The following is a 25,863-nucleotide window of genomic DNA, read 5'->3' as shown; positions in this document are numbered from 1 at the left end:
TCTAGTAAGCTCTTCTTGAGCATTTCTTTCACTGGAAAAGTGATCACTTAAATGTTAAATCATTGTAAGTACTATGCTTTCTGTCCAGTGAAACTTGTCTTTAATATGCTAAAGGAAATTGCAGTTAGTGAAGTTGTGCTAACGATACTAACACTGGGACTAAAAATGATGTAATAAGAAGTAAACTTCAGCTATTGGTAGCTTTATTGTCTCCACCTGTTGGTTTATTAAAAATCATATTGTATTACAGTGGTTGTTCCCAAGAATAATAATTATCCTTGGTGATTAGCTCATCATATTATTTCAGAGATAGCTGATGCAATTTCAAGCTCAGTGTGTGTGGAATTAGATCTTTCATTCTCATTAAAACAATACAGAGAGGCCTATTCCCTCAGTCAGTACCCTCAGAATTCATTCAAGTGAGTTAACCAGCACAGTAATATAATTACTGGAATGGAGAAAGAGGAATTAGCAAACTGTTCCTATTTAGGCTCATGTACTTTTATTTTTTTCCTTTTATACTGTTTGCTAGACTTTAGTAAATAAACTCCTCTGTCTCATCTGTGAGGCATTTAAGTAAGATTTTACTTGTTGAAAATATACACTTTTTCACATATCCTACAGAAGCAGTCCACACCTGCTCTACCTGTCAGAGGAAGAGTTTGCATAGTTTTACTGAAGTTCAACTCCATTTTCGAGCTGAGTTACTCAGCTATTTACACTGAACTCAAGTACACTTACTACAAGGAACACAAGTGAAAGTGAAAGAGAAAAAAAAAAGAAAAATTGTGGAAAATAATGCAAAGACTGAAAAGATTTAAAAAATAAGAACATAAGAATTAGAAGCCTTACAGCTATGCCAACATTGTTCCAGTTGTGTCTCCTGTCTACTTTCATTTTCCTTTTTTTAATTCGTCACATGAATTTGAGTTTGATCCAGGCGATTTTATGATCTGAAATCTTGTTTGGGGAGGTTAGTTTTCTGAAAGTAGCGAGTATTACAGATGCGACTCTGCCAAGATCCATTCACTTAAGAATGGCAAACTCCTACCAGAATGGAGTGGCCCTGAGTTCTCTCAGTTGAGTATCTGCAATTTTCTCTATTCTTATGAAGATGGTGTAAAGTTGGACTTTTGCCTTTTGCTTAGTGCTTCTTCACTTCATTTTTTCCTTCATTTAGTATTTCTTTCTCTCTAGAAATAGGTATTTTTCAGTGACTGTCTTGTATCTCTTCCATCATGAACTGTGAGGATCCACCTAATCTTGTCACCTATTGCTTGTCTGTTGCCTCACTATAGGTCTGTATTACAAAGCGTAGAGTTGTTTAGGAACTGTAATCAATAAAGATTTAACTGTTGTTGAAATCAATGTGATGTAAGTATTTGTATAATTGCAGCTTGCAATAGTGGTCAGTATAGGGAATGGATAATTAGTTGTTTCTCTACACTGGAATATTTGTTAGTGTATGATTTGGGAGAATGTAATCTCAGGTTAGAAGAAGGAGCTCGATTATTTTCTGCTATGTGCATCATCAAGAATTTTATTCAAAATAAAATGAAAACTGTAAGTTTTACTCAAATATCACCACTTTTACTTGTCTGAGAAATTACAAAAATTACAATGTAGAAGAAGTTAACCACCAAAGCTGACTCTCAGAGCCTTGGTTGAACATAAGAAATTTGCAAGTAATGGGAGAAAGAGAGACTTGGTCGGACTAATACAGAAGTCTTGAGGCCTGATCAACCTTGAAGTCCAGGTTGACATTTAAAGTGTTTGAAAAAGAGATATGTCATAAAGTTTACAGTTTCTCTAGATCCAAAGTGATCAACCTTAAAATCCATGTTGACATTTAAACTGTTTGAAAAAGAGATAGTTCATAAAGTTTGCAGTTTCTCTAAGTAATCCTACTTTTGGGTTCTGTGAGAAACATACTATCTGAAGTAACAATAACTGTTGTAAATATATTTGTGCACCAGAAGTTATTTAGTTGTAGTGCAAAGAGAATAGTCAATATCCGGTTCAGTTTAAGCATATCAGTATTAGAGTAGCTCTATACCATTGACCTACTACATGAATCTCTAATCTATACATTTTGAAGATCTTATTGCAATTATATTAAATATTTAAATATTGTATTAATTGCCTTGGTAATTCGTATTGTTTCTTATTTGGTTAGTGTGGTAGGTTGACCTTCCAGTCAGTTCGTAGTGCCTGCCTGCCTGCCTGCCTTCCTTCCTTCCTTCCTTCCTTCCTTCCTTCCTTCCTTCCTTCCTTCCTTCCTTCCTTCCTTCTTTTCCTCTTCTCTAGTGTGGGCTCTCCACAGGCTGCAGTTCCTTCAGGAATTTCTGTCTGCTCTGGTGTGGATCCTCCATTGGCTGCAGGGAATATCTGCTCCCTCAGGCACCACCTTCTCTAACATCTGCATTCCCTCTGTTGTTTCTCAGTATTTTTTTTAATGCTCTCCTCCTCTCTCTGTGGTGTTTTCTGCCCTTTCCTAAATATATTTTCACAGAAAGACAGACTTCCCTCATGAATTCAGCTGTGATTTGAGAAGAAACTGAGAGTGCAGGTTGTTCAGCCTAGAGAAGAGAAGGTTCAGGGGAATCTTATCAATGCTTATCTCAGGGAGAGTGTAAAAAAAGATTGTCAGACTTCTCAGTGGTGTCTACTGAAAGGACAAGAGGCAAAGGGCACAAACTGAAACACAAGAAAAAGTTTTTTTCACTGTGAAGATGATAAAACACCTAAATAGATTGCACAGAGAGGTTGTGGAGTGTCCATTCTTACCTGACTTGACAAAGCTCTGGGCAAACTGCTTTAGCTGTCCCTTCCAAGTTCAACTGTTCTGTGATTCTGTATCATATATAACTAGAGACTTCGACATGTGTTTCAAGAATCTTACTGAGGTGGTATGTGGTATCTCCAGACCTATTTTTCTGCTTATCCTACTTTTTTAGGCTACTACATAACACAGAAGTAACAAAAATAAGCAGATTGCAAGTTTTTTCAAATTAAAGCACAGTCTGACAGACTAAAGTAACATGGAAACAGATTATAAGACAGTAACCTAGGTCATCTGATCTAGAGTAACTAGATGGGCAACTAAGGCAACTTCTTAACCCTCTGTGTGACTCTCCAGCACTCAAAAAATGCTTAAAGATACATAAAAGTAGAGAGGATACAACCGTTTTCCCCAAGTTAGATGAATACAGAACAAGAGGAAACTTCAGTGTGTAAAAATTTATTCCAGATATCAACTAAACACTGTAAGAGATTATCTGAATCCTAAGGTCCTGAAACCCTGCTGTTTCTAGCCTGCAAGCATCAAAGCTTATACTGAGCTTTACATTGTTAACCCTAGCTGAAGCAAAAGAAAAATAGATTTTTTCATATATTCCTGTGTAAATATTCTGTCTTAAAAATAAATAATTGGAATTTTCTAGAGAAGAACATGCCTACATACTGCTACTCACGATGTATTTAGGAATTCACTGTGAAACAAAAACTTTTGGTATCCCTTCAAAAGAATGAAAAGAGAAGTACAGAGCGGTCTGGTTCAAACATCCATACCAGCCGGGCAGGTTCCCACAGAACCCTTCTCTGGTGCCTCTACCTAGTTTAATTCTACCTGTCTATCTGGTCAAAGAGGTCTTCTGTACTCTAAGCTGCCTCCCTATAACTTCATAGCATAATTACATTTAGATCATCTCACTGAGAGAAGAATTTGATATACCATTTCAGATTTTTACTTTGGTAAATACCACATATTTTGTACTATATGCTGTAAAAATTGTTCTGACAGATTTTTATGATAATTATGCTTTTATTTCTAATTTGATACAGCTTGGATTAAAGGATGAATCTGCATATTTTAAAATGACTAGAGTTTATTTTTGTCAAAAAGGCTTAAAATAAATCTTGAATTATATTATTTACAAGAAAGAAGAGCAAAAAGTATTTTGGTTAGATTTAAGAAATAATAAAGTGCATTTCAATAATAAAATCAAGCTGAAATGTTAATTTTGCATCCATAATTTAAAAAAAAATCTAAATTCTACTAACTAAATGGTTTATATCAAATTTACTTTTAATGAAATGATTGCAACTTAACTAAAGCAAGTAATAGCGCTTCTTTGGCATGTGTCTTTCCTTCTAAAATAGCCTTTTATCGAATGGGTCAAAAACATTTGTATTAAAGATCACTGTTTATGATGAATTATGAATTTGTGTGAAAATCAAGTAAATATTCTAACTCCTTAAATATACTGCTGGGAAGGGATTAATATTCCTGGCAAACCTGTATCATTGATTCAACAGAGATTTTACATATGATCTTTCTTTCAAACCTTGGTTGACTTCACTTGCATCAATAATGAACTTGGCTTCACTTCACTGAGAATCTACATGCAGTTACTACAAACTATAGATTACTGCTCGAAGACATTGCAGAAGATTATTTATTTTTATTTATTTTATTTATTTTCATTTCATTTTGCAACTGAGCTACTATGTATGCATGGGAAACCATGATATTTTCAGAAAATAAAGCTGGACAGTTCTCAGGCACTCTTTTTTCAATGATACATTGCTTTCGTCTGTTGTGTCAGTAGTAGGTTAACTAATAAGTCACTGGCAGAAAATTTACCAAAGAAATTATATGAAGTTTTTGCCTGACAAAATTAGGGCATAGAAAAGATCAAGTGTGCTACTCTAGAGCGATATGATAAAAATTCATATGAGATAAAATATCAATATATTTATATATCCTAAATGCACTGAAAGCACTGAACTCCTTTGCAACAGTATTTCCCCCCTACTCCAGAATGCCATTATTCTGAAAATTTAATAATGACTTAATCTATTCTAGCAAACTGTTTTGACACCTCAAGTAAAATCTTTAATCCCTTAAAATGAACACATTTTTTAATATTGGATTTTAGATTTATCTTGCGAGGTAACATAATCATTAAAACACTTATATCTTGGAAAAACTCATGCTCCTACCCTGTCACAAGTGAAAAAAAATGGCTTGTTGTGAATTAGGGATACTTTGTGAGATTAAAAAACTCCAACTTTTTAATTGAAACAATAATATTTATTTTAAATTTGTATTTTATCATCTATATACTTGTTTTAAGATTTGTAATAGTCTTTTCTGGAATGTTGAGATCACTGAAGTAAGATTTTAAAATAATAATTTGTGAGACAGGACATTTTCACCTCTACATTGACTCTGTCTGTATTTCTTTGATAAAAAGAACATGCCAAGAAGTCTATTTACTTGCCTTCAAACTGGAATCAAATGGCATCAGAAAAATTCCAATAGCCAAATGTCTGTTCTCTTCAGCAAACCTGACTTGTTGCAGCTTGAATGTCCAACCTCAGAACTACCTGTGAAAATATATAATCCTAAAACAAACGTTCAGTATGGACTTTTTTCTATTAGCACTTTGGAACTGCTTTCCATTTTGTCTTTGGAAGTACAGAAAGCCTATCTCCACTTGCTGCTTTTCATAATAAGTCTTAACCACCAAAATGAGGACTGAATCAAATGGTCTAATAGGGCTCTGCACTCCTGAATGCACTGCAGTTTATTTTTCCATATATTATGCTTCAGGTAAGAACTGCTGTATGAAACATCGCACTTTACCACATCTTCTAGAAAGCAAATATTTGCAAGAAGGAGATTTTCTGACTCTTTTTTCTTTACTTTGGCATTGGATAAACTGTCCTATCACTTGCTGTCAGTTCATAACACAGTGTCAGATTCATAATCTATGCCAGAAAAAGTGTAGATCCTTTGCTCCTGTTCCCTTCAGAATCCATTATATCTTCTTATAAATGAGATTTAGGAGATTTTGCCTTTTTCTCTTACTGAGTTGCTGAGCTCTTAATAGCTTACGTTCTCTGGTCTGTGTCAGTAAGTCCAAGCTACTTGTTAGTAATAAAGAACTCAGGTCTTTGTTCATTTATCCTGGTTTTGTACTGAATTTTTAATTTGAAAGTTTTTTCTTTATTTATTTCATTACTGATTGATCTTTAAAAGCTCAATTAAACTTTTTGTCTCATTAAGGATCTGATATCTACAAGGAAATGTAAATTTTGTGTTTCCTTTAGTGGATGTATCATTTGAACCAGTGGTAATATGTTCCACTCCTTCACTGACAAGAAAAATGACCTTTCTGATGACAGCTGATAGAAGAGTGGGAGAGATTGAGACTGATGACCATTTCATCTAAAACAACTCTGAATTTAAGCATTTTTCCATCTATGGTGATATCATGGAGTCACATAAGCTGAGAAAATTTTGTGTTTTTCCAAAGTCAGACACCTTTGTTGAGATTTTTGTATACTTTGAAAGTTAGACTATATCTAACCTGTTTATGATAGCATGTTGATCCTTCAGAAGGAGAATTAGAGCTTGACTAAGTTTTCTAAATAGAGAGGTGGCATACAGTTTCTGAGATATTTACCTTAAACTGGCAGAGATGACACAGGACTCAAAATTATTCCTGTGCTTCTCTGAAGTGGCATCTACCTGGAGATCAGGCAAAGATATCTCAAAAGGTAGCAGAATCATCTTTTGGGACAACTGAGTAGATCTCCTCTTCCATGTGAAAAAACAGTGCTCTGATTAAGAAAAATCTGAAGAAAAAGACTTTAAGACATGACTCTGGAGTTTGTATGATTATGACAGAAGTTATTGTGTTGATACTACTTGTACACAGATGACCACAAATGTGTTTGCATACAGACAATACATATAGAGAGCAATGACAGGAAAACACTTTATCTTTCTGATCTATCTGCTGGTGTTAATGCCTGGGTTTATGCTGGGGATGGAATAGGAAGAAGATATTTCATACATATCTAAAGCAAGTGTTGTTTCATAAAGTTGGACCAACTCAGTTCAAAGCTTAAAAAAATAACTGCAAGTTCATGAAATTTCTTCTTCCATACTTCTTACTTCATTTTTGGTTTAGTATAGAGTTAGTTAGTTAGTTTATGAGAGAACTCGGTAGAAATTTTCCAAGAAAAAAACATAAGAAAGACTGTATTTTTGTAACAATGAAAGAATACTTGGCATATTTATATCAATGGCAAATATTTTGGAATGCAATTAAAAGTGAAGTTTGGCTTAGCTTTTCATCTTGCAAGCAAAAAAAATGTGAGCTATATACTTCAGTGAATCTACTAACCTTAGTTAAGGTCTTGTACATACTGAGATATTATTTAGCATTAATTTGTTCTATTTCCAACAACACTTATACTGCATTAATTATGGTGAAAATTTCCTTGGTATTGTTGACTTTGAACTGAACTTTACTAAAATTCATAGACTGGCAATTTTGTAATTGTGCTTTCATGAACAGTCCCCTTTTTTACAGACAGCATTTCTTAGAACTTGTCATAAAGTCAGAATACATTCTCTACCCTTATTCACTCTGAGTTCCAGTCGCTATACATATTCTATATACCAACAGTAATGCAATACTTTTCAAATATAAAAGTTTTAAAACACTGTTTATCAGATATGAAAGTTTGACAAAGAAGCTTAACATTGTTTCTGTCAAGGAAAAAAGAAAACGGGAGAGAATGAGAACAAGAAATGAAATACTGTGAATTATGTACTTTTTGATGATCATTCAACTTTTTAACGGAAAACTGCCTAAAGGACTCTGACATGGTCTTTTCGCTTCTTTGTCCTCAAGGGTTTGAATCTACTCAATGTGAAGTTCCAAAGTCATCAGGGCAGACTTAAAGCATTCTCCTGCTTTTCACAACAGACTAAATTGAGAGTGCCAGAATTCATTTCCCATGTAACCCTTGACAGCTGTCATTGAGAGAAAGCAATCTCCATCTGCTCTCACCATGATTTACAACTGAGTCTCCAGGGTGAAAGGCAATCAGGGAAACTACTGCTTTAGTTCTGTATACTGGCCAAGACAAATTCTTTTCTGAAGTGCTCCTTATTGCAGCCCTCCTTAGAAACAGCACACTCATGTATACATATATTTTAAAATCTATAGCTGATGCTAAATGGCACTACAGGCATAATTTTGTTTACTTTTTGGCTTAAAGGATAATATTCTCTTGCATAATCATTTGATAAGACTTCATATGTGATGCAAGAATTTTGTCCCACAGAGCACATGCTTAAATTATGCATTCAGTGACTATTCAATATTTTATTCATCACTGAATTGGCTAAACAGATACTACTGGTACAAGAATGAGAACACTGCATCACAGAGACAAACTGATACTTTGGGACTGTAATATATTCCATATTACTGGTCTGCATGAAGAATTAAGTTTTTCTGTTCTCCCTGTTGCGTTTCAAAGATAATTCAGTTATAATCGCTTTTGGGTAGCTTTAGAGAAGCATATCTTCATGAAACAAAGTTATTTTTTCTTGATTTCTAAGACTGACTTTTCAGAAGCTAACTTGGCATTCTTACCAATTAAATCAAAGTTTCAGTTTTAAGCAGGTATATTTTATTTTGTTTTATTTTCATAATCACAACTATATTAAGAAAAAGGAGAGCTGTTTTGAATGCCTTTTAAAAATTAAACCTAGAGAGAGACTTGAGTAATCCATAGGATGGGAAAAATTTTGGAAAATAATTGTATTAATGAATGTGCAAAACCTTAAATAAATGTGAGAATTTTGCAATATGATCCAGATTTTTTTTCTATTTCAATAGAATATTCAATATTAAAATTAGAATAATTTGACCAAATAGTTCCAATCTTCTGTTTCAACTAAGCCAGTGTGTATTTGACTGCAATAACAATGATTTTCACTAAACTGCAGTAGAAAAAACATATTTCCTTTCTTTTGAACAAATTCTGAAACATCATTTCACTGTTTATTTTACTACTTTTTGCTTTAACAGTATTTTTATCTCTGCAGTACTTCAGTGTTTTTTTTAAATAAAACAGTTTATCACTTTGATCTAGAAATAAAATAAACACTCGATATTATTGTTAAAGAAATAGTACTTTCTGATATTCTGGAGTTCTCACAACTCCCAAATCAGATTTCCATGTGACAGATAGTCCATGAAGCCATGGCAGGTTGTCTGCATTTTTGTTCCACAAGGCCTTTTTGTTTTAAAGGTTTGTGCCTAGTATCCTCCCCATTCCAGCAGAAGAGAGTACCAGGGCACCTGCTGCATTTCTGATCCTCGTTCAGAGCTTCAGGCAAGGCATTACTTTTCTCTCCAGAGCAGCCCTATCTTGGAGGCACTGTGTGAACGTAGCAAGCAGTGCTCTTCACGGTAAAGCAGTTGCAGAACATTCATTCTGTCTTAATGTAGACTCTTGAGAAAGCAAAGCAATGGCTTCTTAAAATAGCAGTCGCAGACAATCTCTCACTTAGGATGTGATAAGCATGAAGTCTAAGCTCTCCATCAGCCTGAAGACCATCAAAGTTACTTTTCTTAAAGAGTGTCCGATGTTCTGGAGGTGAATATTTTTTATTGCTCCTGTTCATGGTTTTTTGGTTTGAAGAGCAGAAGCTGAGATTTTTTTATGGTTAGAAGGTGTAAGTGCACATATAAGCCTTTAATGTAGTCCTTAGTGCCTTCAGTTACAGTGAACAGATCTGATTCTAGGAACTGCTTCTAAGACTGTTTTATCCTGTTATTGTTCAATATTAAAAAATATACACATATATGGAAAGGTTCTGCATATCAGAGATAATTTACAAAAAAGGTTTATATTTTCTTATAAATGGAAATCCACCCAACAGTCAGAAGTGTGAAACTAGGGAAAAGTTCAGATTTATAGGCAATCTTTTGATCCAAACATATTGAGCAAGCATGACGATGCTACCATGCCCTGTTGCCAGAGCTGAAAGTAAGGTGTGCATTTAAGTTGCTTTGTATCCTAGGAGCAGTAAAAGGCAAAAAGATGCATTATGGCTCTCTTCTAAATTCAGGTTATTGGAAATTGATAACCTCCATTCAAATGGAATTAGGTTGCATGTGTATCTGTGTCAGTAAACACAAAGTCAGACAGACTTGAAACAGTAATGTAGATCACCAAAACAACACCTATACACTGCTCAATGCACACATAAAATATTTTTTTTAAATTGAAAGATCTGATAATATATAACAGCTTATGATCATTGAAAATCAAGGAATTGTACAGTAAAACATATACTTTCTTGCAATAGATAGTGCTTTTAAACATTGGAAGCACAACAGAGAACTTCCAGTCTTGTGAGGTTGAATCAAAGCTCTGTCTTGTGTTCATTACAATGTGATATATCTGAACAGTATGGAACTCATCGTCCTAATAAAGAACATAAATTCAGATCTCTGTTTCAAAGCTCTCATTTCAGCCACTGAGTTAAAACAAATGTGGATAATATTAAATGAAGGCTACTAAACAGGCACCTGTACTGTGGGTTTATATGAGTACAGCAAGGAGTCCTAGTTGCATCAGGATAAGATTTCTAATACAGAAAAGTATTAAATATGATTTCTAAATTCATATTAATTCATTTTTGAACTATTAGAGTCTTTGGGGGTTTTATTCCAGAGGATTTTTACAATCATGCAGACAATTAACTTACATACTTTTTTATCTGCATAGAATTTATTTCATGAAAGAGCTACTCTTCCTGGTAATCAAAATGGCTGCTAAAATAGGTAGATGTCAGTAGAGCAGAAAAGTGTTAATTTGCTGTAGTTACTTTTCAGTATGCAGTTTCATTGCAAAATGGGGTACTTATTAGAGCATAGACATAAGCCTCAGAAGACCTAAGCTCAGTGCTACACCAGTACAAATATTCCATGCAACGTTGGACATCAATTTGTGATATAATGGGTCACAATACTGATAATGTGTTACTGTGAAGTTAGGGATCAAAACTGCATTACCATATAACAGTAATTTTAGATAAATAGACAGATTGTGAAATATTAGCTTCTACATTTGAAATTAAATCTATATGTTTGAACTATACAGTGCTTAGGCATGGGAACTTAATTGCCTCTACTGATTAAGAAGCTTCTCCAAAAAGTTTTTCATTAGGACCAAGTAGCACATCCACAGGAATTGTTTGAAGCATAGTTCAGGGTTTAGCATGGCCAGCAGGTCCATTCTTGATGAGCAGTTCAGAAATTCATTTGAGTCTAGAGAGTAGCAGAGCACAACAGCATAGACATGGACATTGTCTACTGGCCTCATGCCAGAGAACAAGTGCTGGTATTCTTTACTTCATATTGATACAGAGTTAGCTTCAAATGTTAAGGAAAGCATAAACATATGTAGAGAGATTGAGTTTAAATATATGTTTGTACAAGGCAACTTGTAACTATGCAGAGGATGCAGGTTGTTTCCAAAAGCAGAAGCTTTACAGCATCATCTACACAGCACTACACCACATCTAATTGCCTAAAAAACAGGGTTAATTGGGATGCAGTATGCATTGCTTCTGGGAGCTGTGCTAGTTTCTCTGACAAAGAATTGCACTGTGAGTACAGACACACAAGCTCATTCACATCTAGCTGAATATTTTGATAGGGCTTCATGTCAATGTGCTGTATGTTTTAGAAACTTTCACCTGTGTCTCTGTTCTACAGTGGTAGTAGTATTGCCAGTGAAAGAATTAGACTCAGTTGACAATGACTTGTAAGAATGGAAAAAAGCAGTTACAAAGAATGAAATGTATTTTTTGTGTAATGTAAAAAGAAAAAAAGCATTTTCTCTTGATGACACTCTTAAATACAAATCCCCAGTAGCAGGAATTTTCAGAGTTCTTTTATGCAAGCACAGAGACACAGTCTTCCATATCCAGATCTTTCACAACTTCCAAAAAGCAGTCAGATTTTAGGACTTTGCATTTTTCCCTCTTTTATGAGATAGAAAAGAAGTCAGGGAGTAAAATGGTATTTGCTTCTGTCAGTTAAATCCCAGCATAAACACATATTTATGTAACCTGCTCATATCTGATTTATGTATAACATTTATAAGGTTATAAAACTAAGTCTAAATAATTGTTGGTACTATGAAATATAAACTATACTTTTATAATGTAAGCTAAATGTAACTTCTTTAGTGAATTATTTCGTAGGATTCACCATAAAACAGAATGGGAATTGTTTCAGTCATGAGACTTTGTAACTTTACTACTTCAAGAGGAAAAAAAAAAAATAAAAGCAAGTATTTTTCTTCTGTGTGTAATTTTATCTTCAGTGCTTTAAATAACAATCAGTAGATGGCAAATAAGTTTGCTTCATGTCAAAGAGTGTTATCCTTCTCCCTCCAACTGCAAATATTACTTCTAAAATAATTTTTATGAAAGAAAAATTTGGATTTGTATGGGATGTTCTTTAGACCCAGATATATACTTGTATAGAATCCATTGCATGATTGAAATAATGAACATCTAATACTTTTAAGATCATGTCTATAAAAAGAGAAAGAGAAGGAGAAATAGAAACAATCGTAACTGTTTTTTCACGAACATTTTAGCATGTTAATATTTCTTTAAAATGCTGATACTTTTTAGCTGATTGTATGAAATGTCCTTTCAATGAACAAACATTTGCAAAAGCTGATTTGTTCTAGTCTATTAGCTAATCAGTAAATTTAAATTATATGTATAATAAAACTTAACCTTTTGAAAAAATAAGATTCAGGAATAAAAACCAGTGCATTAGTGACTCCATATATCTTACCTCTAAAAAGATAATTCTATCTGACATTCTTCTCCATTGGTTTCTTTTTTTTGAAAATTAATTTGAACTAGATCTACTTGAAAGGTAGATTCCTGTCATTGTTTGATGAACTGTAATTTCTAAAACTAACAATATTCTAAGTATTTTTTTTATTTATACCATTTTGTTTAGAGTGAAGATCAGAGGGGTGGAGGAGGCATTTATAACTTTTCAGAGAGTTTTCAGATGAATAGAGAGCAAAATTGGGAGTTTGCAATAGAGACTTCAGTGTCTCATCATAATATTCTACCAGCAAACCATCATGTGCACTGCAGAGTATGAAACGAAGGTCTGAGGAAGGTGGATTTACCTTATACAAAAACTGAACAGTCATGACAAAACCCCATATTTTTTTAGGTTTCTAACTGCTATCTGAAAAATCATTTCATGCTTACCCTCATTCCCACTCCAGTACCAAATATTTGATTTTTCGCAATCTTCCTTTTTCTGTTCTGCATAATAATAGCACAAAATGTTCTTGTTAATGTTGGAAGCAATTTTTCTTATGACAGGAAATTAAAAAAAAATTCAAGTGTTATTTAAACTATCTACTGGTTTGATTTTTATTTGGTTTCCTTCACATAAAAAATACATAGAAGACCAAACTAAGCCTACCAAAAGAACGATTAAAAATTCCTTCAATTTCTCTTGTATGTCCAAGACTATTACAAGAACTGGAGTAAAATCATAGTATTATTTTCAAAGCAAGAGGATCTAGAGACCTACTTAAGAGTCAACATATCTGATATTTAAGTGAAATAAAAAACACAAAGGATATCACATGGACTACAGTCATAAGCCACTAGCAAACGAACAAAAAAAACAGTGTTAGTCTTTATTTATGACATTTCTATTATGCATCAGTGATGAACACCATTTGTCTTACAGTGGTGAACTGTTCTGATCCCGGCTTTGTGGAAAATGCAGTTCGGCATGGACAGCAGAATTATCCTGAAAGTTTCAAATACGGAACAAGTGTGGCATACCACTGCAAGAAGGGCTTTTATCTATTGGGTTCATCTGCTTTGACCTGTAAAGCTAATGGCTTATGGGATAGATCACTACCAAAGTGTTTGTGTAAGTATTCATTCAGTTTTATTAACATTAAAGAGTAGTGTGTGATTTTTAGCCATGATAGACCAAAAAAAAGTGTAGCCATCTCTTGAGGAACAAAAATGGACTTTAGGATTGACATATTGCAAATTGTACAGCTCAGTAAGAAAACATTAAGACAAGCTCTCTGCAACTTGTCATTATTTAAATGAGTTTAGAGGGAACTATGGAGCTATTATTTCAAATGCCAGAAAGTTAAAAATAATTTCTCCTTTAGGTGTACTATTAAGATATCTGAAAACAGCTAGAGAAATCTAAAGTTATTATTTATATGGTATAATTCAGATAGATAGCCTAAGACCATTAATGCCTATTGCAGATTTTTTTTTTTTTTTAAAAAGTATGAAGTGTATATCTAAGAACAAATCCATGAAATGCTACATAAGAAAATTTTGCTCAAGGTGATCTTTTTATACCGTCACTTCATACTTCCTCCATCACTGTTTCCCTTGGAGAGGGAGGAAATCTTCTGCTGTTTCCTATAACCAGTTCAGTGAGCTTCAGATCTCTACAAAATAACAGTTTGGCTGACTTTCATTTTCCTCTGAGATATTTTTCTTCTCTGATCACTATTAATTTTCTGACGTTAGATTTCTGAATTACAATGCAATTATAGGAAATAACGAAATGAAAGTATACTTTAATTTGCAAACACATCAGATGATTTTAAAGTTTTTGCTCTACAGAATTATGTTTGTTTATTTAAATGATTTATTTTATGAATTTATACTTACAGACCAATCAGTTAAATAAATATAACTAGTGAATTTGTTTCTTTTTTAATGTTTGCTTTCTTCCTGCTACTTTGTATCTAATACCCACATGACTCAAGCAGTCTTGTTTTGATTTTCACAACAATGTGAGGTTTCAATATCTGTCAATAAGAACAATAATCTGAAAACTGCATTTATTTACAATTCAGTAATAAAATAATTGAACAAAATGCAGCCTTTTCAATACAAAATACATGCATAAAATTGTTCATTTGACAAGAATATTTTCCTGATGCAAGCATAAGCCTCACTTTTTGTATCTTAGAAAAGAAACATTCTGAAAGTCCATGGCCAAATTCTATTGGTGATCCCTTCCTACTGCCAGACCTGGGGTCTCAGTGTGAAGGGGCACTTCTTATGCAAGGGGAAAAAAGAAGATGAGGAACCTAAATCGCCTAGATTAGCTACCCATTTTTCCACATAAAGTGTTTTGGAAGTTTGACAGCACTTACATGGCTTTTTGTTTTTAGGCAGTGCTCAAGGAAAGTCATTTGTGTCCATCCCCTCAAATAGGGATTCCTGACCTTGCTCTGGGGACTATTGTTTGAAGCTGTAGGAACTTTCGAATTATTCTGGGAGGTGCCTACATTCCTCAGTCTCCTACTGGATTAGCTTCTGCTAATTTGCTGCTGGCGTACTGTAACACTATCTGAATCCTAAATATCACCATGACATATTTAACATCCTTTCCCCCAAGAAAAAAACAGTGAAATGACTAGGTCTCTTTTTGAGAAAGATCTGTTTATCTATTAACAGATTAAGTCAGTCAGAGTCTTTTCAAGTGCTATGAAAGATATGTAATTTTCAAAGGTTATCAGTGATAATCTCTCATTTTCAAGCATTAAGATTGCTTTTGGTGGTAGGGCAAAGTGCTTGGAGAGGCAGGTGAGATAAAGTTTGAACCCAAATTGGACACAAGAGTGAAAAAAACAGAAAGACACTACTTTTTTATATGCAGGGCAATACCTATGAGTGTCATTGCTTAAAAATGAATGCTTCTTTTCTTCTCCATAAAATAGGAAAATTTCATGCTACTTGTGACAATCATCATACAGCCACATTAAGGTGATCCACTTATGATTTTCTTCCAAAAACTCTGATCACCCAGTTTATCTGATTTTTTTCTCAAACAAAATGTAAACATTAACTCAAGTACAAATATGATTCATAATTTACAAAATTATCAGTAATACATTTTCCTTTTGCTCGTTTTAGTGCAACACATTGTTATAATACTACTACAGATTAAGCTTTTAAAAATTTCTTTATACTGCCTAAACTGCATCTCGTTATTTTATAGATATGATAAGGCTACTTACCATTATGGTATCTGTAATATACGCACACATTACGACATTATTTCTTCCTTCCCAGCCTTAACAGAAATAATGTGTCATGAGCAAAGAGTATTCTGCGTATTTTCAGGGAAAGACTAAACTAGATAGGTTAGTTTTACATGTAGTTTTATGTCTAAACTTACAACCAACCAGTAAATCACCTATGATAGAGTTGAAATCCTAACAGAAGTTTGTGTTGTGTGGAACTAGTCTCATATTTAAAGGTTGTAGCAGGACTTTTTTGTGGCATGAAAACACCTGATAATATTGTGCTTTTTCCTCTGTTAGCTATTTCTTGTGGACATCCTGGGGTACCTGCTAATGCAGTTCTTTCAGGAAACAAATTTACATATGGCTCCGTAATTCACTATTCTTGCACAGTGGGTCGAAAGCTTATAGGAAATTCTACTAGAGAGTGCCAAGAAGATAGCCACTGGAGTGGAACTCTCCCTCACTGTTCAGGTACTTGTACCAACCATCGTCTGAATGTCACCTTTTAATTACATGAATAAGGTTATTCTCAAGCAAAATGTTCTCATATGCTTTCTCATTCTCTTTATTATTAGTTTGTAACTTTACTGCTCAGCTAGATGGTATAGTTGTATACTGCAGTATATAGAAGCCACAAAATGCTATTTAAAACTTGAATGGAGTTCTGCTTAAATAGGATGAATTTAAAATTTTATCTTCACAAACAATGTTTTATGTAAACAAAGTTTGTCACATAGGAAAATGTTGATTAAAACCCACCACAGCAAAGGTTACTAGTTGGCTGTCACAGAGGCATTCCAAAAATCAGTTTAAACAGGTAACAAGCTCCAAAGAGACTTTATTCTGACCAGAATTGTTTAGCAGAGAACCAGATAGAAATGAGGTTTATCAAAAATTATTCGGCACTCTGACAGCATTATGAAACACAGATTCAGAAACTGGTTAGGAATTCAATTACTACACAGACAATTCAGACTCAAGGAATCCCAAAACTCTAGAATGATGATTCAAAATGCTCATCTTCCCACTCATACAAAGTAAGGACTCTCAAGGGTACCCAGAAGATCACTTACCAAGAAGGCAAGGTGTCTCAGTCATCTAGGAACTTCCCTTAGATGGCATCCTAGTCTAAGGAGAGTCTTCCAATGCAAACCCTCTGCTCCAAGGAAGACCAACACAAAGAATGCCTCCAGTAGGCTCCATTTATACCCTAGTTGAATCTGAGCTGTGATCACTACCATTCCCTCGGGTTCTGTCATTGGTCGCCAGAGAGAAGAGATCGGTGCCTGCCCCTCCTCTTCCCCTTTTGAGGAAGCTGTAGACCATGATGAGGCCTCCTCTTAGTCTCCTCTTCTCTGGGCTGAACAAACTAAGTGACTTTAGCCACTCCTCATACAGCATCCCCACCAGACCCTTCACCAACTTCGTAGCCCTCTTCTGGATACTCTCCAGTAGCTTTATATCCATTTTATCCTGTGGTGCCCAGAACTGCACACAGTGCTCCAGGTGAGGCCACACCAGTGCAGAGCAGACCAGGACAATCACCTCCCTCGCCTGGCTGGCAATGGTGTGCTTGATGCACCCCAGGACACGGGGGCCCTCTTGGCTGCCAGGGCACACTGTCGGCTCATGTTCAGCTTGCTGTAGACCAGAACCTCCAGATCCCTCTCCACAGAGCTACTTTCCAGCATCTCATCCCTCAGTCTGTATGTACAGCCAGGGTTGCCATGTCCCAGGTGCAAAATCTGGCACTTGCCCTTGTTGAACTTCATGTGGTTGGTGATTGCCCAGTTCTCCAATTTGTCCAGATCCCTCTGCAGGCCTCTCTGCCCTCAAGAGTGTCAACAGCTCCTCCCAGTTTAGTGTCATCAGCAAACTTAGTATTTCCTCAAGTCCTGCATCTAAGTAATTTATGAAGACATTGAAGAGCGCTGGCTCTAAGACGGATCCCTGCGGAAACCCACTAGTGACTGGTCGCCAGCCTGACATAACCCCATTTACTAGAACCCTTTGAATCCAGCCCATCAGCCAATTGCTCACCCACTGCATGGTGTGTTTATCCAGCTGGATGCTGGATATGTTGTCCAGGAGGATACTGTGAGAGACAGTACCAAAACCTTTACTGAAACCAAAAGTAACACATCGACAGGCTTCCCTTGGTTAACTAGGTGGGTAACCTTGTCATAGAAAGAAATTAAGTTTTTTAAGCAGGACTTCCTCTCATGAACCCATGCTGTCTGGGACCAATGACTGCGTTGTCATGCAGATGTTTTTCAATAACTCCCAGAATAACCTTCTCCATGATTTTGCCAGGCCCAGAAGCGAGGCTGACAGGCCTGTTGTTGCCAGGGTCATTCCTGTAGCCCTTCTTGTAGATTGGGATGTTCGACAGCTTCCAGTCATCTAGGACCTCTCTAAATTCCCAGGAGCACTGATTGTATCCGAAGTGTCTGTATCAAACTTGCTATACTGAAACCTTATGCCACATACATAATCATACTTTCCAACTTTAGAAAATTTTCACTTCTGAAATAAAAGTTTGGTTTTCTCAACATTTTGCTATTGTTATTCTTTTATTCATGATATTGTCCTTCGTCTGAGAGGTATGCCTATGATGAAAAACCTATGTAAGAAGATACAGACTTCCACCTATGGAATTATTTATGCATATTTTGGAAACAACAACAACAACAAAAGCAACATAGTTTTAATAGAAATTCACTCTAGATGTACAATTTAAAAATGGAGAACAAAGGATAATGTTGCTATGAACCACAAATTAGACACAGAGGGATTTAGGAAAGACACAATTTTATGTCAAAACTTATAATAAATTGTTGATACTGAGACCATACTTCCTTGACCATCTTGGGTAGCATTTCCTCTAGCAGCCGTTTTATCTGATAAGGCAGTCGACTGGTTCATTAGATATATGAGGACATGTTTGAGAGGTCTGTTTTGCAGTACTTTCTTTCCCTTTAAAAATTGTAACCAATACTTGCATACTAATTTAAAGGATAAGGAAAATTATGAGGTGTCCTTTTCATTCTTGACAGGCACAGGGGTCCAAGTACCATTTAGTCTTTTCTGTGAATATATGTAAATTAAATATATTTCTCAAGAAACTTGAATGAGGTTTTCCTCACTCTTACTGGTATCTAATGTTTGTTATTAGACGTTATTACTAGCAGAGAAGTTGAACAATGAAATACAATGTGTAGAAAACATTATTTATGTCAAAAAAACAACAAATTAGTTGAACTGAGAAAAACTGACAGGGACAGGTTCACAATTATATTTTATATTTTATTTGTATCATAGTCTCTGTTTAGGTCTATATAGGTTTGAGATAAGAAGTAGGCTAAAAAGACATTATTTTCCTCTTTGGCTTTGGTTTCATGCCCTCACACTAGAAGAAAAGTGATTAATTATATCAGAAACAATGCAGTTAGTACTATTATTTGCACGAGAGTACTGTCACTACCACTACATTTGCACATAACATCTGTGCCAGTAATTCTGCTCTCTTGTGTTTTACAGGAAATAATCCTGGCTATTGTGACGATCCAGGAGTACCAGCTCATGGGTCTAGACTAGGGGATGAGTTCAAAATAAAAAGTCTGCTACGTTTCTCATGTGAAATGGGTTATCAGCTGAGAGGATCTGCAGAACGAACATGCCTGCTTAATGGTTCCTGGTCAGGTGTACAGCCTGTGTGTGAAGGTAGGTATTAATATCATCAGCGTTTTTGACAACATTGAATGACATTTGCTAATGACATTTTATTCTTTAATTAAAAAGAAATTCTGTGCCAGAAACCCATTTTCATATTGCTCTGTAGAAATCTCAGATGTATGAAGCTGAAACGTAATCATTGCCTTAATGTATAACTACAAATGCCCAGAAGATATGGAGGCCAATACAGAATATCTGTTCTTTTCTTGATTGGAAAATGAAATGGACAGGAAGATCATAGTTTCCTATGATTAAAAAAACAAGAGGCAAAACAGAGGCACAGGTCTGTCAGAAATTTCTGAATGAGCTTTATTGTCTCCAGTGACCATATTGGGTGGAGCAGAACAAGCAGTGAAAGCTATCTGAATCAGCAATTGGAAAAAAAAAATCAAGTAAAATGATCATATTAAGAAAGAGAAATAAGTTATTAAGATATACCTATTAAACATTTTCTTATTAATAGTAAAACTTGCTACAGCTTTTTTAAAGATGGGCTACTGACCTAGCTGGTTTGGGGTTTTTTTTAGTCACCTATCATGACATATTGATTTTTCTAAACTTTTCTTCACAGCTGTATCTTGTGGGAACCCTGGGACTCCAGCCAATGGTATGATAATATACACTGATGGAATATTATTCTCCAGCTCAGTCATTTATGCCTGCTGGGAAGGTTACAAAACTTCAGGGCTAACTACTAGACATTGTACTGCTAATGGGACATGGACTGGCACTGCTCCAGACTGCACAGGTCAGAAATAAACTTTATTCCTTTAAAGCTTTAAAGTAATAAGTCATCCAGCCTTCCTACTGAAAACGATTCTTTTGTTAGATAAAATAACACTTTTTCCCCTCTCATCTGTCTTGTAATACATAAATACTCTATGTGTCTAAAGTAGAGGCCATTTTTACACATGCTAGATGTTTTCAGAACTATCTTTTTAAGATGGATACATGGGTAATTTTTCTTTATTTGTTTACCTCATGAATGTCAACATAGAAAATACATTATTCCTAAGAACATATGTTCCTCTAGAGGTTCCATTGGTTGTGGTGGGTTTGGTTTTTTGGGTTTTGTGTGTTTTTGGGTTTCAGTGCCTTAATTAAAAAAAAAAAAGTGTCAAAACATTTTCTGGGAAAATTAACATGGAAACGTAACTAAATTATTTAGATAAGTACTTGTGTGGAATTTGTATTTATTTTGCACATATGCTGTGGTAAAATATCAGTCAGAATAGCAACATTAATGACTACAGTAGAACAAAATCACTCTGCAATGAAGATTGTCAGAATGCTCCATGTATAGAGCATGAAAGTTCTCATAGTTCTAAATGAGATTTTGCCTAATTGGACACATTACTGTGCCAGTTTTTATTGTGAGCCGAATGAGTCAGCTCTGAGCAATAACCATTCTGCTAAGGACCAAGAATCAGGGAGCAGCAAGACTGGGCTACTCTATCAGGGAAAGTGAGTAGAGAGCAGAGGAGTGCTGCAAGGCCAGCAGGGCCAGTGGCCTCACTGGCAAGGCCAGCCTGACAGTACATCAGTACAGGGATACAACAACAACAACAACAACAACAACAAAAAGAGGAATTTCATAACTTTGCTGGAATTGCATTGCACCATCAACGTGAGGTGTAATGTGACAAAGATCCCAGTATAAAGGAAGGAAAAAATCCTGTCAGAACTATCACCAACATAACAGTTTGAAGTAGTAGTAGAGTGTACCAGCTTAAGCTAGTGTGTCTAAGGAACACTATATTCAGCCCATGCTATTGCAATGCCTCAAAATTATGACTTTTTAGCTAAAAATTAAAGATTATGTTTTGATTTTGTCTGAAATATATTGATCAAAAATTTTCTTGTTTTGTATACTAAAGAGAAAGGACATTAGTTCAATGTTTCATTACATGCTTATTGAAAAAATATCCTTTTTTTTCTTTTCCTCACTAGTGATCAGTTGTGGAGATCCAGGTGCATTAGCAAATGGCATTCAGTTTGGAAGCGATTTTACCTTTAATAAGACAGTCAGCTATCAGTGCAATCCAGGATACCTGATGGAGCCTCCCAGTTCATCTACCATACGTTGTATGAAAGACAGCACTTGGAACCAGAGTAAACCAATTTGCAAAGGTGTGCTTTTGAACTTGAATATTTTACAAATATTGTTTTGATACTATATGTGAAATTCACTAATCAGTGCATTTATTTATAAAAATAATGTCAAAACATTCTCTGGGAAAATTAAGATGGAAATGTAACTAAATTATTTAGATAAGTACTTGTGTAAAATTTATATTTATTTTGCACATATGCTGTGGTAAAAGTCAGAATAGCAACATTAATGACTACAGTAGAACAAAATCACTCTGCAATGAAGATTGTCAGAATGTTCCATTTAAAATGCTAGGAATGAAGTACTCATTTTCCTTTTTGGGCCCTTTTATCTTGGATTAGATGGCCAAAATTCTGTGAAGGGATTTTGCAAACCAAACTTTCTGTAAGATATTCCCTTGTTGCAGTAGTGAAGTCATCATAAATAGCCAAAAAAGGTGCTTCACAAATATCTAATTACAAGTGCTAATGTAAAGGTCATAGCGGAGACCAGACTGAAAGGCAAATTAGGCAGCCTGGTCAAAATTGTTAGCACTACTGCAGCAGCTCAGAGACTAAATTTAACAGCATCTTCTGCTTATGAAAGGTCTAGACTGCCAACTCACCTAGCACCTAAGTCTAGCCTACTAATTAAATTTTGTCATATAGATTTGACAGACTACATTTTCTGTTGTAAAAATACCAAGTGATTTTATGGTAATGCTCTTTGCTGAAAGAACTGAGGTGTAAATGTAATCTTGGTCATTCCGGATCTTGTGCACACTTAGAGAAGCTGGAAAAAATCAGAATAGTTTTAAAGAGTCTTAGCCACTAATTACCACTAAAGTCAATGTCCATTGTGTGCTGAAAGCCTTAGAAAATGAGCAGATGAATGAGAAAAGTCATATTAAAGGCTTTAAGTAGTGCTGCAAAAATAGTTTAAAATAAAATGAAAATATTTAGATTCATAGAATCATAGAAACATATTTATTGAAATAAATAATATTTACTGAAAACTTCAGCTCAGTAGCCTGTTGCCAACAATGATCAGTAATGAATATGCAGGGAAAAGATTCAAAATGAGGTAAGCTATGTACTCTTCTGGCTTCCAGTGACCTAGACATCAGGGACTTCCTAAACCTAGAGGTGGTATTTTTGTATTGAATTGGTTTTCTGCCTATTACAGGCTGCTTTTTCAACACAAAAATGCTTTGTTGAAAATGAACAGCATGAAATATTTTTTTTTTAGTTTCAAAAGTATGAATAGATATTATGTTGCATTGTCCTGAACCCTATAAAGTCTTGAAATTGTAACTTTTTTTTTTTGGTTGTGACACAGCTATTACCTGTGGCCCCCCTCCACCAGTTCTCTATGGGAAAGTGGAAGGATCTGATTATCGCTGGGGGGCCAGTGTGAGTTACAGCTGTGCAGAAGGCTATCAGCTATCTAAAACAGCTATTCTCTCCTGTGAGGGTCGAGGAACTTGGCGAGGAGACATTCCTCAATGTTTGCGTAAGTTTTCAGAGTACATTTGTGTTGGACTTTACCACATCTACAATCAGTTCTCTTGGGTCACAGTCAGTTTCTCACAGTTTAAAAACATCTCAACTAGATCACATAATATATGGATTACTGCAGGATTCTCTCCTTCCAAGAAGGGTATCTTATGAAATCAAGTGGTTGTACCTGTTTAAGGTCATGTTTTTCTTCCTTTCCCCAAAATTCACTTCCACTTCTTATTACCTAATTGGACCCATCACCATTTACCTTACTGATAATCTTTTTGCATGTTCTGAATTTCACTTGTGATAAGCATGGTTAAAATTTTCCCTTATACTTTTCCTTTTTTCTTCCCTGTTTCCATTTCCGTTCACAGGTGAAAACAAGGATCCTAACCCTTAAGCTCATAGCCTTGCTCTCCTTTCTAAATTCTTTTTGCTTTCGTGAAGTACATACTCTCATATCTTGTTTGTATTTGGTTTTCAGCTGCTTCTAAATCTGTCAACTCACTGTTTTCAGCGCCTGAAATCTTGTCAGGACTCTGAAAAACATTTTTTCTTTTACTTAATTAGGGTAACATTTTCCAGCCTACTCATCTTAGGCTGACTGATGTGAAAATTGGATACATTTTTAAGCACTACAGTATAGCATTGTCTACTCTGATATTACTTTGTCATCCAAATCTAATCAGCATTTAAGTGTCTCAATTAAAAGGTCTATTTTTCCAGGTCAAGTTTTATGCTTATAATAACTATAACAGTGACAATCAATTTTAAATTGCTGTCCAGAATCTATCTAAGCTACAATCCTACACAGATAAATGAACAGCATTTGCACTCCTATTCAGTATGCCTCACTTGCACATAAAACAAGGTAGAATACTTTACTTGAAGCATGTGCAGTTTATAATAAGTTTTTCTTTTTCTTTTGTATTTATTAGCTGTGTTTTGTGGTGATCCTGGTACTCCAGCAGAAGGACGCCTCCATGGAAAAAGTTTCACCTACAGATCTGAAGTTAGCTTTCAGTGCAGACCCCCTTTTATTCTGATAGGCTCTTCAAGAAGATTCTGTCAAGCAGATGGTACTTGGAGTGGAATTCAGCCAACATGTATTGGTAATAACTGCCACTACTTGTGCTATTTCTACTGAGAATGTTCTTGATAAACTATTACACTATCTTAAATCTAGCAATTAGCTTTCCAAATATAGAAAACGTCTGTGTAATATAAAAAGAACTATATAAATAAGGTTACATTTTGAGCATAAAAATTTTAGGATAAACACAATCACATATGAAGTCATTTGTAAATTTACATGATTGCTTGTCTGCTGGAAATGCGGAATGTCAATAAGTGCAAGCACATAAGTTTGTTCCATCTATTTTTAGAATCTTTTAGATACACAGAAGACTTTGACAGATTAAAGACCAGATTCTGTCACTGGAGAGTTAAAGGCATTTGTCAGAATCAATCCTAAATCAAAAAGATATTTGGACTTTTTGAAAGTGGCTTGTACAGCTCAAAAGGATGAAGCGTGCTGGGTCTGATCTTTTGAAATTCTGATAAACTGCCAAGTACTATCAGTTTCTCTTTGACTGATAGGCTTTTAGCATGTTACATAGTCAGACTAACTGAGAGAAATACTGGTCACCTGTAAAATTGGCATCAGAATTTGATCCAACGTGGGGTGACTTGGGGTGATCTTTCTAATCAAACACATTCAGATATAGACTGCAGCCCATTTACATATTTTGCTCTGACTGAGACTTTGGCTATATGGAAGAGCTGGGGTGGGCACCCTGGGCAAAGATGGTAAGCTTAATTATTGAAAGCAGCCTGTATTTCTAAATTAGGCCATTAAGCCTCAATACAAGTCTTTGATATGAATTCAAAACTCCTTCTGCCCATATTTTTTATGAACTGGACAATCCATACTTTATCTGTGTTTTGTAACAGAGGCAAAAAGGTTTCAAAAGCTAAATTTCAGGCCTACTTTGAAGAATTAAATTTGAAAATGTCATAATGACATTTCTATTTATATTTTGCATAACATAATATATTAACAGTTATATTCTGGTGGCATACCTTTTTTGTGGGGGGACTGTTTTTTCATTCTTCAGCAACAAGTGAGGTAGTAGTCCATTTGAAACTTTTGTTTCTTTAGTGACATATAAAAAAAATTATCAAAAGTATTTTACTTGCTACAAGAAGGCAGGTTGGGTTTGGGGTTTTTTTGTTGGTTTTTGTTTGGTTGGTATTCATTTGTTTTGGTTTCTTTGTTTTAGTTGGTTTTTATTTGTTTGGGTTTTTTTTTTAGAAATCTAACTTAATCAGTAAACTGCAACTGTTGGGAAAGAAGAAGAAAGATTTCCCTGTATGTCCACTCTGCATTGTGAATAGTGGGACATACTATGTATTAGAAAAGATTCAAAAGGATAAGCTTTGCAAAAAATAATCCAGTCCTGAGTCTATAAAGTCTACACCGCCAAAGATACCTGCAAAAAATACCCTTAAATAATGGCAATGTATTGAAACAACATACTGTGATCTATCCTGGAAATTTAATTGGAAGTACAAATGTAATGC

The 25,863-nt window shown here is 35.0% G+C and overlaps 1 protein-coding gene across 1 annotated transcript in view; it reads left to right on the top strand.

Annotated features, from left to right (window-relative positions):
• The window catches only part of CSMD1 (CUB and Sushi multiple domains 1), a 1,102,582-nt gene that overhangs the window by 1,051,622 nt on the left and 25,097 nt on the right, over positions 1-25,863 (top strand). The window contains 7 exon segments of the mRNA XM_065633007.1: positions 13,626-13,814; positions 16,249-16,422; positions 19,492-19,674; positions 20,258-20,434; positions 21,637-21,816; positions 23,117-23,290; positions 24,219-24,392. Of these exon segments, the coding sequence (XP_065489079.1) occupies positions 13,626-13,814; positions 16,249-16,422; positions 19,492-19,674; positions 20,258-20,434; positions 21,637-21,816; positions 23,117-23,290; positions 24,219-24,392 (1,251 nt within the window).

Source organism: Caloenas nicobarica, chromosome 3 (assembly GCF_036013445.1).
Source record: "Caloenas nicobarica isolate bCalNic1 chromosome 3, bCalNic1.hap1, whole genome shotgun sequence".
NCBI classification, from domain to species: Eukaryota; Metazoa; Chordata; class Aves; order Columbiformes; family Columbidae; genus Caloenas; species Caloenas nicobarica.
This window is presented reverse-complemented; position numbering and strand designations above follow the sequence as displayed.